Consider the following 16,990-nt stretch of genomic DNA (forward strand, 5'->3'; position numbering starts at 1 on the left):
TCCAAATTTAGACCTTTCCCAGAAAGCATTTTGTGTTTTTAAAAGATGTCTAATACATGTCTAATAGGCGTCTAAACATAGTAGTCTTGGCTAAAACAAAGCTAAATTTACGTTGTCAGTGAAAATCTAATAGACGCCTAAGAATAGGTCAACACTAGACTAGTCATCAAATAAACAGAATTGATTGACTACACATATAAAGTCCCTTTAATCAGTCGATTTGACGACTAGTCTAGTTCCGGGCTATTCTTAGATGTCTATTAGATTTTCACTCACAGGCCAAGTTTAGCCTTGATTTAGAAAAGCTGTCTGCATTTAGATGTATATTAGACGTCTATTATCACAAAATTGTTTGCTGGGATAGATTTCCTGCATCCCAATAAAGACTATTACTCAGTTGTAGATTATTACTAAAACTAAGTGCAGTACCATAGGACTGTAGTGTTTTCTGCTTATAACTGAACTTAAAATTAAAATATTTTGAAACTTTTTTAGCAACACTTTATTTTGATGGTCCATTTGAGTATTAGTAATCTGACTGCTTAATATCTGCTGATACTGCTCCTTCAACAGACATTTAACTGACTATAAGAAACTTTGCAAGTATGTGTCTGTCAATTTACACTATCCCTAACTCCAACCTAACAGTCTACTTATAATCTAATGAGAATAAGTTGGCATGTACATGCAATGTAACACATATTTAACAAACTGACTATCAAAATAAAGTGTGACCATATTTTAAATAAATAACTTTTCCTCCTCCATATTGTCTTTGTTTTGTGAAAAAACTTTTGTGACAATAACTTTGGCTGGCCATTTCATTATTCCAATGTTTTCAGCTTCACAGATTTGCTTTTTTCTCATTTGAGTGGGTCACATTGCCCTGTTTGATGACAAACATAATGTTTTCCATCGGACCATAATACATTAAACTTGCTTTCATCACTAAATTTACATTTGGACCACGTCTCAGATCAGCAATTCCAGCAGCAAGGTTGGATAGATTGAGTTTTTAGTGAATGACCAGCCCTATAAGTGGACTTAAATGAGTTTGTTTCGCTGAAGAGATGCATTATTCATTTCCGAACAACCAACTTCTCTTGTTAACACTAGAACAATCAGAATTCTACAACTTCTAGAAAAGGGGTTCCCCAAATGTTTTTGTATAAAGGGCCAAAAGCCAAATATCATTGAAAGCAGTGGGCCGAACAATAGTATCTGGAGGCAGCATTTATGATGCAAGCTGAGATAGCATCACTCAGCGATGCAATGTCAGACACAATGCACTCAATGGAGTGAGTGACATCACTGTGACGGGTAGGGTTTGGGGTGGGGCTAGATGAGCGCATTAAAAAGCATTGAATGCAGATCAGATTGCACTGCAACAGATCTGCATCCAGACCCCTCTCGGGCGGAAGGTAAATATAGTAAGCTACTGTATATTACATCAAAGTTGCCATTGGGTAATTTCCCAATTTATTTTAGAAGACTTAAAATTAAACAGATAACCGTACTTTAAATCATATTAACTAATGCAGTATAACATTTAAAATGATAACGTATTTCAATTAAAACATAAACATCACAATTATTACACAGTGGATTTCAATGCTGAATACACTGGTCAAGCAGTATCTGCCTTTGCCTTGATTTGTCCTATATGCATTGGGTGACGGTGTGTACATTTAAACTACATCTGATTCATTTACACCGTTTAATTGAAACATTTAATTTCAGTTAATGTTAAACAATAAAACAAACAAACAAACAAACATGGTTACACAGGCCCGTAGCCAGCCTATTGAAAGGGCTGGTTCTTTTTTCTCAATAACTGGACCTCTTTGCAGTCATTTTTATTCAGTTATGAGGTTTAAGCTTTGTTGGATTAGATTTTTGGATGGTGACCACACTTTTTTATGCTCCAAAAATGTTTTCTACAATTTTGTCAATGTGTTTACTGTAGGTCTACTATTTTACTACGAACTGTATATTTACAAATGTGCATTTAAACTGCAAACTGTAATTAAAGTTTTATAATGTTATGAGATCAGCATTTTAAATAAAAATATATGTAATAAATACTTATTTTTAAAATACTTTCACTTTCCTCAGTTGGAATTTGGCCATTTGAATAATTAAAGCCTTCTTCTATCAGTTATTTTCACAATTTATGATTGCACTATAATCAAAAATGGGACAAATGAGCTCCCGTAGGGGCCAAATTCTGGACTTTGTCAGTGGGGGGTTGGTCTTTCGAACCACCCAAACCCCACTGGCTACAGGCCTGTTGCATTAGATTTCAAATCATACTCTCTAAACCATGGCCATCATTTTTCCTCTCTTCTCAGATGGGAGGAAGGGCCAAATCAAAGGTTACTGTTGGCCAACTTTGGGCCAAGGCCCTAGTTTGGGCATCCCTGTTCTAGAATGACCACAGAGGTCACTCTAGCTGAAAAAGATTTTTTTGCCATGTCAAATTTACATTCAAAGCTTCTATTAAGATTCAAGCTTTGAATGTCTGTTGTCATATTTTATTACCATAAAAATACAATCCTTTCATAATTGTGAACTAGATCGCCTCCCAACAAAAAACAGCTCACTATCATTTAAAATCATTGATTAACCCATGTGCTATATTAACACCAAATGTCTGTGAGGTATGTGAAAGTGTTCCTTCATTTTTCATCAGCTTTTTAAAACTGTCTCTCAATCGGTCTTCTGAGTGCAGATATCTGGAGAAGCTCTGAATAACATCCGCACCATTGCCGGACTGGGAAAAGAGCGTAATTTTGTTGAAATGTTTGAGACTCAGCTGGAGGCCCCATACCAAGCTGCGCTGAAAAAAGCGAATGTGTACGGCGCCTGCTATGGGTTTGCACAGTGTGTGGTCTTCATGGCAAATTCTGCCTCATATCGATTTGGTGGATACCTGGTCTATCACGAAGGGCTACACTTCAGTTTTGTTTTCAGGTAACACAATACAGAAACAAACATAGCAAACAAATTCAGTTAGTTTATTCTGAAGAAGTTGATTATTCAAAGAAGGTTACTTGTTCTAGTCGAGTTGGCATTGCTGTGTGGAGTTTGCATTTTCTTCCAGCATTCGTGTGGATTTCCTGCGGGTGTTCTGGGCCCGGTTTTTCAAAAGGTTTAATCCGGATGAAATTGATCAATCTGATCCGGATAGGAACTTTTAAGGATCACTAAATCTGGATAACCAGTGCTCAAACAGGATAGGAAATCACAATGTAGAACTATAGATATGTAAAGAGCGACAAGTAGAATAGCCAGTGTGGGGTCAATATAATGTATTTATTTTTTTTAAATGAAAACACACATAAAAAAAAATTAATAAAAACAAGAAAAACCCAACCCATCCTCTTCCAGCAGTCTGCTATTTTTCAAATATAGATGTATTGAATTTAAAAAAGACAATGTCAAAAACTCCCCAATGATTTCAGACTTCCTCATCTGTTGTGGAGAGACCAGCTTGTCTGAGTGTATAGCCTTTAGGAGGCTGGTCTCAAGTGTGGCCTTGGTTTGCTGCAGTTTGGTCAGAGTCAGTCTGTCTGCCAGACGAAGCGGTGCTTCTGCCCTTTCAGTCTCTTTTTGCAATTGTTGAAAGTCATTTAAAAAACCACTTATATATAAACCAGTTAATAACAGAATAAAATTGATTGTTTTTGGTCTATTTTGACAGCTGTTTGGAGGATTATTTTATAAGGCCAAACTCTTTCTACTTTGTTGTAGGCCTATGTAAATGTAAATGTACTGAAAGGCTCAATATGTTAAAGCCTATCTAATCACTGTAGACTGACGGATGAACAAATACAATTAAAACTTTATGAATAAGATATCTTATGATATCTTACTGCATGATCCAAATATAGTACTATTTGATATATTTTTAAAGATTTCTTTACATTTTTTACATTTTGGGCTTGAAATCCACGCTGATTGCACCCTTCTGATGGGTTCAGTTTAATCCAGATTTTTGGATCGGTCACACTTTACAATAAGGTTCATTAGTTAATGTTAATTAATGCATTTACTAACATGAACAAACAATGAAGAATACATTTACTATTGTATTTGTTTATGTTAGTTAACGTTAATTAATGAAAATACAGTAGTTCATTGTTAGTTCATGTTAACTCATGGTGCATTAACTAATGTTAACAAGCATGGACTTAAATGTTAATAATGCATTAGTAAATGTTTAATTATGATTAATAAATGCTGTACACGTGTTGTTCATGATTAGTTCATGTTAGTAAATGCATTATCTAATGAGCCTTATTGTAAAGTGTTACCTTTGGATCCAAATTCTACACAAAAGGTTTGAAAAACCCAAACTAAAAGTTTGAACCTAAACAAAACCAAGATTAGATTACGTGATCTAATCCAATTATGTAATTATTATATGTAATTATATAAAAACCCATTTTTAAGATTCGATCCAATCCGTTATCCAAAATCCTAGTGGATTACTTTAAAAAAAAAAAACGGGCTCTGGTTTCCCCCACAGTTAGAAGACAAGCAGTATAGATGAACTGGATGAACTCAAATTGGCCATAGTATATGAGTGTGTGCATGAATGAGAGTGTATGGGTGCTTCCCAGTACTGGGTTGCAGCTGGAAGGGCATCCACTGTGTAAAATATATCCCAGAATATTGGGCAGTTCATTCCGCTGTGGCAACCTTTGATAAATCAGAGATTAAGCCGAAGGAAAATGAATTAATTAAGAAAATGTATTAAATTATGATCAACATTAATAATGAAGGTCACCTGTTTGCCACCCACTTGTCACAAACATGTTGTTGTAGTAAAAAATACCATTAAGTTCTATTAACTTAAAAAATGTTTTGAGTAATCTGAACTAATATTTTACAGTGAATTACAGAGGACAACAAAGAGTGTATTTTGATTTTTCTGTCATTTACAGGGTGATTTCAGCAATTGTTACAAGTGGCACGGCTCTCGGCCGAGCGTCCTCCTATACTCCAGACTACGCCAAAGCCAAGATCTCTGCTGCCCGATTCTTCCAGCTACTGGACCGCATTCCCAAAATCAGTGTCTACAGCAAAGACGGACAAAAATGGGTATTTTAAGAATCAGTACCAACCATTCACATTGGTCCCTCGTTCGCTGTCAGCAAAAGCTTAATAAAGCTTTTTAGCTTTTGTGCATAGAATGTTGGCATCCAGCATAATATTCTTTTTCCTGCAGTCACTGATTCACAAAACAAGCAGACCCCACCCTAGGGGGGTCACACACTGGATGCGCCGCTCACATGACAGTTGGAAGTAACACATACTGGACGCACACATTCGCATGTTATTTCAAATAAAATTATTCAGATGGGGCTCTGTGGTGCGGCAGAAATATGAACAGTGTCCTGAGTCATAGCTGGGACTTACGGTTCCGGTGTGCGTACCCTGATAGACACCTATGTTTACAATTATAAAATGCATGGCGCTGTGTGGCACAGCACATTTTGTGTGTGACCCCCTTTACAATGGTCTTGCTGCGGACAGTTACAACTAGGGTTGGGCGATGTTGACCAATTTGCATTGTACGATGTGTAATGTGAAACATAGCAATGGATGATGGTATCATCATCGTAGGCAGTGGTGAATAAATTATTTATAAATAAATGATTCATTCATAATGAATTAATTATTTGTAGCCTACCTTTTTAACTACCTGACCTGCATGGTCTTTATTTTACCCATAACGAAATCATAAATAAATAAAGATAAGTTACACACAAATTCCACCTGTCAATCACAGTGATCTGTGTCGTTATAATGGCGTCGACAAACTTGGTTGGTAAAAAAGGTGCACAACCAACAGCAACCAACCAACAGTATCTAAGGTTTTCACTAAAATTACTAAGTACAAGCATGAAAGCGAAAGATTGAAGTAGTGTACTGATGCTGTGACACGTCACCTGATAGATAAAAAAAAATGAAGAGTCATTAGATAGAGACAAGATTAATTAAATATCACGTTTACCAACTATAGTGAGACACGATCCAGTGATACATCCCTAATAACCTGTACACTTCTCTCTGGGGTTTTGTGCTCAAAGCACCCGCTGACTGCCCTGAGCTCAGACATCTGCATATACTGCAGCGCACGTGATGTGCAGTTTCAGCGGTATAGAGGGAGATCCTTTCAGAAATGCTAGGTAAAACGCCAGTGTGGATGTGGATCGTTTTTGTTCTAAAATACCATTTCAAAATTAAGACATGTTAGTCTAAACGGGGCCGTGTGTGTGTTTTTTTTTTTTGCGAGCGGGTTGCTGCTGCGACGGGGGCTGGGTGGAGGATTGCGATGGCGGATCAGTATTGTGATGTCTATGAGCCATCGGCGATGGATGATGGCATCGTCGATCAACCCAACCCTAGTTACAACACTTTTTGCATCCTCGTTGGAGATTACACTGCTCACGATTTTTATGTTAATTTGGCAAGCTGAATGCATTGTGTACTGTACAGGAGACACGAAGGAGATTGATTGACAATGGTCTACAACCAATCTGGACGCAGAACACAATGTTCTGTAAAAAAAGCATGTCAAATTGCACTAAAAAAACAACAACGCAAAACTGCAAGGCTGCGAAAGGTGAACTGCATTATAGCGAGGGATCACTCTATTTCACGTTCAGTTTAATGGCGGAGAAAAACAATATATAAGCGACAGTGTAATGTAAAATATTGTTCAAGACCTACATGATGCTGAAACTTTTATATGTAGTGTGATTATGTACTTCCAACTAAAATTTAATATTGACTAGGGGCGGGGCTTTCTTTTTGCACATGATTCCATCAAACTGATGTCAACAAACTGATGTCAACAAAAGGACTGCTACTCCGAACATGGAAGGAAATGGTTAGACTTTGATCAAAGATTAAATGAAGTCAACTACTTTTTCTTTCTTTTTAGGATAATTTTAAAGGGGACATTGAGTTTATAGACTGCAAGTTCACATACCCATCCCGACCAGATATTCAGGTTCTGAATGGACTGAATGTGAGTGTTAAACCAGGACAGACTTTAGCGTTTGTGGGGAGCAGTGGTTGTGGAAAGAGCACCAGTGTTCAACTACTGGAGAGATTCTATGATCCCAACAGTGGACGTGTGGTAAGAAAACCTTTCACTCAGTACATTAGTTATCTAATCGTTTACATTATGATTATTATGTTACTCTTAGAATGTTCAATTTCCCATTTTACTAAACCATATTGACCATATTATTCACGGATGAGCATACGGCAGTCATTGAAATCTTTTTAGCTCAAGATTTCTGCTCTCATTCACTTTCATTGATTTTGAGACATTTAAAACAGCCTGTTATGCAGCTTGATGTTGCAAACTGATATTTTCTTATTATATTATTGCACTTTTTATGTAGAGTCGTGAACACATTTGATTGTAGAGCAAGAAGTTTGACCGTTTTCTGACATTTATTATTATTCCTAGTCATTTCTCCCATAGGCGACTGAAACGGAAGTTCTAAAACAATTGCAAAAACTAGCGCTCTTCCGCATTGATTTGTTAAACATTTTTTCTATGAAAGCTTCAAGTGCAGTTAATTATTTGTCAGAAATCGAACCAGCAATCTTTGGGTTACAAGACCAACTCACTGACATTTAATCATACTTTAGGACAATAATTGTAGACATGGAGTAAAACTAAAACCGTAAGATTACTTATAAAAATATTCTTTGCGATATAACATTTACCTAAAGAAAATTTTATTTTATTTTATTTAAAAAAAAAGAAGTTATTTATTGCACGTCTCTGCGATATGATTATATAGCATATACTGCTATCACGATAATGATACTTTTTTCGATATGTTGTGCAGCCCTAGTTTACAAGTTCACACTCCTTCTGTTTAGATTGGTAGATTCTTAATCAGAGTATCGTCTTAAATTGTGTTAATGTTGTCCATGTAAACATACAGTATTGACTAATTTCTGCTTTAAATCATTATTTTATGTTTGTGTTCATTATTTTGTATGGATCAGCTGATCGATGGTCGTGAAAGTTCTCAGATCAACGTTGCTTACCTGCGCTCTAAGATTGGGATTGTCTCCCAAGAGCCGATTCTCTTTGACTGCAGTATTGCAGAGAACATTCGCTATGGGGACAATCAACGTGAGCTCAGCATGAACGATGTCATTTCCGCAGCAAAGAAGGCCCAGCTGCATGACTTTGTGATGTCACTTCCTGAGGTGATGACTAATGAATCTTTGGATGATAACAATTTCAACTGAATTGCATTTTCTATCTGAATTATACGTTGACATCTCAGAGATTCCACTTTGATTGGTTTACGTCTAATCAGATTCAATCATTTATCGATAAAGAAGATTTAAAAAAACAGAAGATGACCCAAGGTGATGTATAAAAAATTATTATAAACAATAAGTAAAATTACATAAAAAGATCAAGGTTTCCAAGGCCTGTTCACACCAAGAGTGATAGTTATAACAGTAAATAAGTATTAATACATGTAGAGTTTTCAAACTGGGATCCAGGGACAATACAATTGTAAATAAATAATTTAATTAATATGATAAAAAAAAAAAAAAAAAAAAAAAAAAATATATATATATATATATATATATATATATATATTATTCAAACAAGCAAATTGTTCTAAATAAATATCAAGTAATGATAAATAATAAATTAATAAAAATTCTAGGTAAATAATACAAATGTAACAATAGCTGCAAGCAGCAAGTACTGGAGCCAAGCAGCCCTGCGGCCACATCAGAAACAGACACAGCAACAAGCTACAGAACAACTGGAAAGTTTTATAACTTTTTGGCAACATGGTCTGAGCCAAATTTGGTGGAAACTGGGCAATCGATCTATGGAGAGTTCAAAACAACATTTTCAAACAATTTCAAGATAGTGGACAGGAAGTTGTCTCAGTTAGGGAATAAATTATATTAATGTTCTCTTTATGATACAAGGAATCTGCAAGACCAGTCTCATGTCAGTAGACAAAACTATTCAATAGTCATTTAATAAATTTTACCCAGAAGGTGGCTTAAACTGACGTAGTTCGGTCAAAGACAGGTCTAGATCACACACATCAAGTTTGGTTTCAATACTACAAACCATTGCAGTGATTCAGCCTGTAAATCATCTGGCAGCATTACATCAAGTTTGCTCTTTTGCAAAATGACAACAGTTTTGGTTATCAGTTTTGTCTATAAATGCCATAACTTTTGGTTTTCATGATCTGAAGATGGTCCGAGTCAAATTTGGTGAAGATTGGACCAACGGTCTGGGAGGAGTTTTAAAAAGAATGGTTTGAACAAAATCAAAATGGCGGACAGGAAGTTTGGCAGATTACGGCATGATTGCTATCTGTGTGTGTTGGCATGATCCAAGGAATAATTTGAGACAGGTTTCACCAAATTTGTAAGCTTCATTAATAATGGCTAATGAATGTCTTATAACTCTTGACCCACATGTGGCACTCTCACTATATTTTTTATGGTGTTGTCAGTGTGAGACGACAATCCCAGACCTATGATCATGAACTATCGCAGGGATACAGCCTAAGGTATAGTTTGGCATCACCTATTGACAGAAATTCAATAACTTTTTGTCAGCATGGTCTGAAGATAATCTGAGTCAAATTTGGTGCAAATTAGCCAAACAATGTAGGAGTTCGAAAAAGTTGTTTTTTGACTTAAGGCTAAATGGCGGACAAGAAGTTCAGTTAATCAATGCATAATTGGAATCTTTATTGTCAGAACAACCCAAGAAAAGTATCAAGACAAGTTTCATAACAATAGGCAAAATTAGTCAAAAGTTATTGGCATTTTTAGAAATATTTTTATAACGTTTGACCAAAAGGTGGCACTGTGATACTTTTTGAGCGCCCGAAAGTCCCGAAGACACATACCGATTACCAATGTGCATGTAAAATGTAGGCATTTTTGACAACTCTAAATGGCCGACGACCAAAACTTTTAACCTGTGAAAATCAGACATCATTCGATTTGTCATGCTGTGCTGGATGTAAAACGAAATGCAGAAAAGCTGAAAACAGTTCATCTAATCAACTTCAGTTCCATAACTTTTGGTCAGCATGGTCTGTAGATCACGTGATTGAATTTTGGTGAAAATTTGACAAACGGCCTAGGAGGAGTTCGTTCAAATATGTTTTACAAAAAAATTTAAACAGCGAAAACATTTTCACAACAAAAAATGGCGTCCTAGGGTGCGTTTGATTCAGCATGAACCAAGAAATCAGAGGAAAAATAGAATTTTGAGATAAAAGATAAACATAAGTGAAACTTTGGACAAGTAGTGGCGCTTGAGAGTTTGAATTAGAAAGTCCAAATTTGATGTGGTTGAAGATCAGGTTGTCTTCTATCAGTGTGCCAAAGTTTGTGCAAATGCCGCAAGCGGTTCATAGGGCTGCCATAGATTCCCAGAGCAGGAGAAGAAGACGGAAGAATAATAAGAACCAGAACAGATACAATAGGTGCCTACGCAACTTTGTACAAAATGTATAATCCAAATAAAATTTATATATAAAAATCACAAATATTAGTAATGTAACATAACAGAAACACAAATAATATACGTTTTCTACTCAATATATTATTTAATTATTTAATTAATTAAGTATAGAGATGAATTTAACATTTTAGGATAAGGGAGGGACACACAACATTGACCATTAAACCCTTGACCCTAACCCTAAACTTAACTGATGAACAAAAATAAAAAACACTGACAGCCAATTAAAATCCAACTTCAAAGACTTTACATTTTGATTCTGATTGGCTGTAGATGTATTTTATTGTTCATCATTTAGAAAATTCACTTTTAAGAGGATGCTAGTTGTGATATAAAGTCCCCTGTTTTTATATTTGAAATGATTTCAAATGTGTATTAAACTATAACTATATCTTTATTGTTATAGTTACCATGCAGGATGTGAACAGGCCTTACATTAGTAGTAGTTTTAATTAAAAAAAAGTAGTTTATATTCTGAAGCAGTTTTAGTTTTAAAGTGGGTTTAAGGACATGCTGTCTCCAATTTTGCAAGGCAGTTCTTTGATGGATGGCACATGCAAGTAGATACTATACTACTGTTTTGATTGGTTGCTAGGGTCTTTCTGGGTGGTCACTGGGATGTTTTTGGCATGGTCTTATGTGGAAAAAAAGATCTCATTAATACATCTTCCTCCCATGATGCAGAAATACGACACCAATGTTGGTTCCCAAGGTTCCCAGCTTTCCCGGGGTCAAAAACAGCGTATTGCCATAGCCAGAGCGATCATAAGAGACCCCAAAATACTGCTTCTGGATGAGGCCACCTCAGCACTAGACACAGAAAGCGAGAAGGTGAGCAGGAAAGCTAGCAAAACGAGTTTTAGAAGATGTTTAAGAGGTCATTTAGGAACTCGTAGTCTATGTTTGTTTGTGTTTCAGACTGTACAGGAGGCCTTGGATAAAGCCAGAGAAGGCAGAACATGTATTGTCATCGCTCACCGTCTGTCTACTATCCAGAACTCTGACATCATAGCTGTGATGTCAAGAGGATACGTCATTGAGAAGGGCACGCATGACTATCTGATGGGCCTGAAGGGGGCGTACTATAAACTTGTCACGACTGGAGCTCCAATCAGTTAATCTTACTCTCAACGAGGCAGATAGAAAGACCAATCAGCACTGTAGACCCGGTGTGGACATGGATGTGCATTATTTTCTTATATTTTTAAAGACCAAGGTCTATTATTCTGCCTATGATAGTCAGTGAAACTAAAGATATCAGTTAGATGTTGCATTTCAAGATTGTTTTCAGGTTTTCATCTTCAAAGATGTATGGGAGGTGGGTGTGATTTTGCCAAGTACAATGCAATCCTGGATTAACATCTATGCCAACAACATTAAAGTCATTTTTATTCACTATAAAAAAATGCTGGGTTCCACACAATTCCTTTATGTTGTCCTAAAACAAATTGATTATTAACTTAAAGAGTTTTATGTTCAATTTACTTAAATTTGCAAAAACAATTAAGTTGTGCTAAATCACAATAAGTTGGTTCATCTTATTTTAAATAAGTAGTTGAACAAGCAAAATAATAAAAAAAAAAGTCTAAACTCTAAACTCAAAATACATTATTCATTCCCAAAAATAGAACTGTAAACATATCCCTTAATTCTGATTGGCTGACTGGAAACGTTGTTCCAGGATCAACATAGATGGATCCAAGAATATGCCCTAGCCTGAATGTTTTTTTTTTTTTTTGCATGTCATCGAAAGGTTTATGTGCAGTTTTTATTAGATTTCTGTCTGTTATAAGCTGTGAAATAATTTGAAATAACTGAAATTGTGTGGCGTAGTGATTTCCAACCACTGTAAAGTTACAAATTACAAATGCTCAAATTACTATTGTGGAGTAATTTTTCTCAGGAATAGTACTTTGCTAAGTAGTTTTAAAAATGTGTACTTTTACTTGAGTCCATTTTAGTGCTGTACATTTACTACAGTATTTTCCTTCAACCTGTACTCAGAACTATATGTTCATTTTTTCTTTTCTACAACCCCAAATCAGAAAACGTTGGGACAGAATGGAAAACACAAATAAAAAAAGAAGTAGTGATTTCTACTTTGACTTGTATTTCATTTTAGACCATACAACACACATTATGTAATGAGTTCCTTGTGATTTTTTTTTTTTATAAACACATTTCCAATTTTGGCAACACATTTGAAAAAAAAAAAAAAAGTTGAAACAGTAAAGCATTTACCACTTTGTAACAGTCTAGATGATCCTTTTCTTCTTCGGTCCGGAGCTAACAGCGTTTTTTTATCCCCCCAAAAAAACACCAGAAATACTGATTCAGGCCCTTATCACAGGTCACGTCACCCCTATGTGATGGTTTATCCCAGATACAAATCTGTGCGGGACTAAATTTTGAATCCCAACATCGTCAGGTTTTAGTTGTAACTAGACCGCTCCCACTTATATTCAGCATTTGTTCACCCTCTGTTCAACCTGCCCCATTTCCTACCCAACGCGACCATTCCTGCTACCGGAGTGGGGGTGGTGGGGTAGAAGAAAAAAAAAAGCTAAACCACAGCATCACTCTCTCATTCACACACACACACATAGACAGCACCAAGCAAGCAAGCCACTCACAGCATCAAGCTCTCTTTCATTTTCACACACACACACGCACACATAGACAGCATCAAGTGCACATGCGCGCGCACACACACACACACGTTCAGGAGCGATATTGTTAGACCGCCAGCTTCAGTTCAAATTACACCAGAGTTACTGACCCCTCCCGCACTTTATTCGTAAATATATTCCTGCGCCACAAGAAATCTGGTTGGGTCCCTCGGCTACCACAGTAGCTTTAACTGGCATTTGTGGAAGTAACTATGTAATGTGGTAGTTGACAAAGGTTTGCCAAAGTTGTCCTGATCCCATGTGATAATGCTTATGGAGGAGTGACGATTCTTGGAGTATCACCTAAGGAATCGTCCTTGTCCTCACAGTGTTACTCACTGAAAATCCTCCAGATTCCTTAAATCTTTTAATTACGTTATTCACTGCTGAAGGTAAAATATATCCAAGTATTTTACTATCTTTATTTGAGGAACATTATTTTTTTACATTTCAATACATTTCAATAATTTTCTCACATATTTGTTGACAAACTGGCAATCCTTGGCCCATCTTTCCTCCTAAAGGACTAAATCACTCTCGGATGCTGCTTTTGTACCAAATCATGATTACAATCAGCTGTTGACATCACCTATTTCAAATCACATCATTATTTAAGCAATTTACCTGATTACTAACCCTAAATTGCTCCTGTCCTAACCTTTTTGGTATGTTGCAGGTCTGAATGACAGCATGAAAAGATGTATATTTACAAAAGAAATAAAGTTGAACGGATAAAACATGAAATATTTTGTGTACATATTGTCTGCAGTGAAATACAAGTCAAAGTAAATTTAGAGGTCACTACTTACTTTTTCAATTTGCAATTTTCATACTGTCCCAACTGATTTTCTGATTTGGGGTGTACTATGATTGGCTAAGTAGAACAACCAGGTCACATTTAAATTTATAGTCCATGTACGACAAATAATTTCACTTATACTTATAAAGACCCTTAAAAAATGACTGATGTTAGTTACATTTTTAATTTGCAAGGTATAAGGTGAACTAATTTTCACAGGGTACTACTCACTGCTTTTTATGCTTAAGTAGTTTCTTGGAGTAGTAGTTAGAGCTTTTTACTTTTCACTCATACTGTACTTTGAGTAGCATTAATGTTGTAAACGTTGGACAAGTAATGATGCTTTTAATAGAGTACGATTGTTCAGTACTTTTTCCACCACTGTATGAAACTGTAATGTGGTCAAAACCTGCCTGGAATTACTAAAGCTGTTTGATCATCTGAAAATAACTGCACATTAGCATGTTCATCAGCCTATTAAAATCAAGCATTTAAGAGTCTTGTAGTATACGGGTAGTAAATTTTACTGAATTTTGGGATAATACAGGATAAAAATTGTTTTAATACATACTGTTACGATTTAAATTTCTATAATTGCATAGAAATCCCATAAAAATGGTTCATATGTACTTATTGATACATATAACACTGATTTAAAAGCAAGAACTTTGATATGTTTGTTGTTGTATTCATTGACAAATAAATGTATTTATATACTTCAAAAAATTGTTGTTCAAGCAGTCATTCATAATATTTCTCTAGCTGACATGTCACTATAAAAACACCGAATGAATAAAAGAGGTTTTAGAAATTGCACAATCCTAAATCCATTATAGTATAAGTGACTTTTGCGCTGTAGTTTCACAGACAGTAAACAAGGAAACATTTAAAGCAGCAGTTGGATGCTTGATTGCCAGGGGCCTCATGTATCAACGCGGCATACGCACAATTACGCCAGGTTTCACACACACGTTTGGACTTACTAACGATGTATTGAGCATGAGAATGTGCATTGGTCCATACCAACTTCATGTCTGGCGTACGTCGATTTCTTGTGTGTGCTTGTTTTATTTCCATTGGCAACTCCTAGAGGCAATTGTGTTAAATTGGACCCTACAAAGTATCTTTGAGCCATGCAATGGCAGCTGTATGAGACGAGATCATCCACATGTCTACCAGGTAAATAAGGTTTACATACCATGCAGTTGACCAAGCCAAACATTAAAGCGCAACTTGCAGCAATCGCCAGTTTTCCCAATGTAATCAGAGCGATCGACTGCACGTACATTGCTATGAAGTCACCATCTGAAGACGAATATGCATTCATGAATCAGAAACATTTCCATTCAATAAATGTGCAAATAATATGTGATGCTCAAATGCGCTTAACATAATACACACACTTATTAATGATTCCTTTGTGTGTTCCTCGTTTGGCAAAATCTGATATGTAGTGGGGAAAAAAGAAGAATGAGTTCATCAGATGCTGGATTTGAACCGGGTTCATGAATGACAGTGTCAAAACATGTTGAAATGCTCTTTAGGAGCTACATCAATTGTGCCGCTGATGTCCGCCCTCTTTAGCTTTGTTGTTTCTGTCGATCAAACGGGCGGAAATCACTCAACTAGCTCATTCCAACGACAAATTTGCAAATAACACAATTTTCTCTGGTCTGCCTCCGATAGGAGCACCTCCAATTCACATTCTGTTCAAAGTTTCTCTTTTTAGTCATTTTAGTCATATTGATATGATAAAATTCCACAGTTTCTGTAAAGTAGTTGTGTGCACATGTAGCGGAGGCCAGCTAGTGATGTGCTATACGGATAAACCTCACTTCTCTCACCTGTAAAAAGTGATCTAGCGACAGATGCCAGAGGTCTTTAGCCTTTTTAGAGCAACTGACTCCCATGCGGACAGTCTGCCAGTTTAAAGAAGGTTGGGTGGTGTAAGACTGGTGGTGTTACATTAGTGCTGTTACCCAGATGGGAGGGAGGTTTAGGGGGGTGAGTGTAGTGGAGGCCAGCTAGTGAAGTGCTGTGCAGGTAAACCTCACTCCTCTGACCTCTGAAGGTGCACTAGCAACAGACACTAGAGGCCATGGTCTTTAGACTCTTTGTTAGAACAACTGACTTCTTTTACGGACAGCTGCTGGTTCAATCCCAGTTTGGGTGGTGTAAGGCTAGTGGCATTACATTGGTGCTGTGACCCAAATGGGAGTGAGGTTTAGGGGAGTGAGTGTAGTAGAGGCCAGCTAGTGAAGTGCTGTACAGGTAAACCTCACTCCTCTGATTTCTATAGCTGCTCTAGCAAAATACACTAGAGACCATGGTCTTTACCCTGCTAAAAAATCCAGCTTAAACCAGCCTAGGCTGGTTGGCTGGTTTTAGCTGGTTGACCAGCCTGGTTTTAGAGGGCTTTTGGCCATTTCAGGCTGGTTTCCAGTCATTTCAAGCTTGACCAGCCTAGCGAAGCTGGGAGTTCAGCCAAAACCAGCTATGTCCAGCTTAAACCAGGCTGGTCAAGCTGGTTTTAGCTGGATTTGGCTGGTCATTTTCCAGCCTGACCAGCTAAGACCAGGCTGGAAATGACTGGAAACCAGCCTGGAAATGGCCAAAACCCCTCTTAAACCAGGCTGGTCAACCAGTTAAAACCAGCCAACCAGCCTAGGCTCGTTTAAGCTGGATTTTTCAGCAGGGTAGACTCCTTGTTAGAGCAACCGAATCCTGTGCAGACAGTTGCCAGTTCAATCCAAGTTTGGGGCAGGTTGGGTGGTGTTAGACTAGTGGCATTACATTGGTGCGCCCAGCTTGGAGTGGGTGGGGTGGTGGGGAACCCGCGGGGTTACATTGGTGCTGTGACACAGATGGGAGTGCAATTAAGGGGAGTGAGTGTAGTGGAGGCCAGCTAGGCTAGTGCTGTGCAGGTAAACTTCACTCTTCTGACCTCTAAAAGGT

General features: G+C 37.0%; 1 protein-coding gene and 1 long non-coding RNA gene across 3 annotated transcripts in view; one reads left to right on the top strand and one right to left on the bottom strand.

The window, feature by feature from the left end:
- abcb11b (ATP-binding cassette, sub-family B (MDR/TAP), member 11b) overlaps positions 1-12,666 on the top strand; it is a 46,156-nt gene extending 33,490 nt beyond the window's left edge. For both annotated transcript variants that reach the window (XM_073916556.1, XM_003199465.7), the window contains 6 exons: positions 2,732-2,973; positions 4,950-5,106; positions 6,956-7,153; positions 8,044-8,250; positions 11,252-11,398; positions 11,486-12,666. In XM_073916556.1, coding sequence (XP_073772657.1) covers positions 2,732-2,973; positions 4,950-5,106; positions 6,956-7,153; positions 8,044-8,250; positions 11,252-11,398; positions 11,486-11,686 — 1,152 coding nt within the window. In that variant the 3' untranslated portion in view covers positions 11,687-12,666. The remainder of the gene's footprint in view (positions 1-2,731; positions 2,974-4,949; positions 5,107-6,955; positions 7,154-8,043; positions 8,251-11,251; positions 11,399-11,485) is intronic.
- Positions 11,868-15,478, bottom strand: LOC141376566 (uncharacterized). The gene is made up of 2 exons (XR_012387075.1): positions 15,437-15,478; positions 11,868-15,340 (listed from the first exon to the last, which is right to left on the bottom strand). It is a non-coding gene; the product is annotated as an uncharacterized lncRNA (long non-coding RNA).
- Positions 15,479-16,990: the final 1,512 nt, after the last annotated feature.

The sequence above is a fragment of the Danio rerio genome, chromosome 11 (genome assembly GCF_049306965.1).
Source record: "Danio rerio strain Tuebingen ecotype United States chromosome 11, GRCz12tu, whole genome shotgun sequence".
Taxonomy (NCBI): Eukaryota; Metazoa; Chordata; class Actinopteri; order Cypriniformes; family Danionidae; genus Danio; species Danio rerio.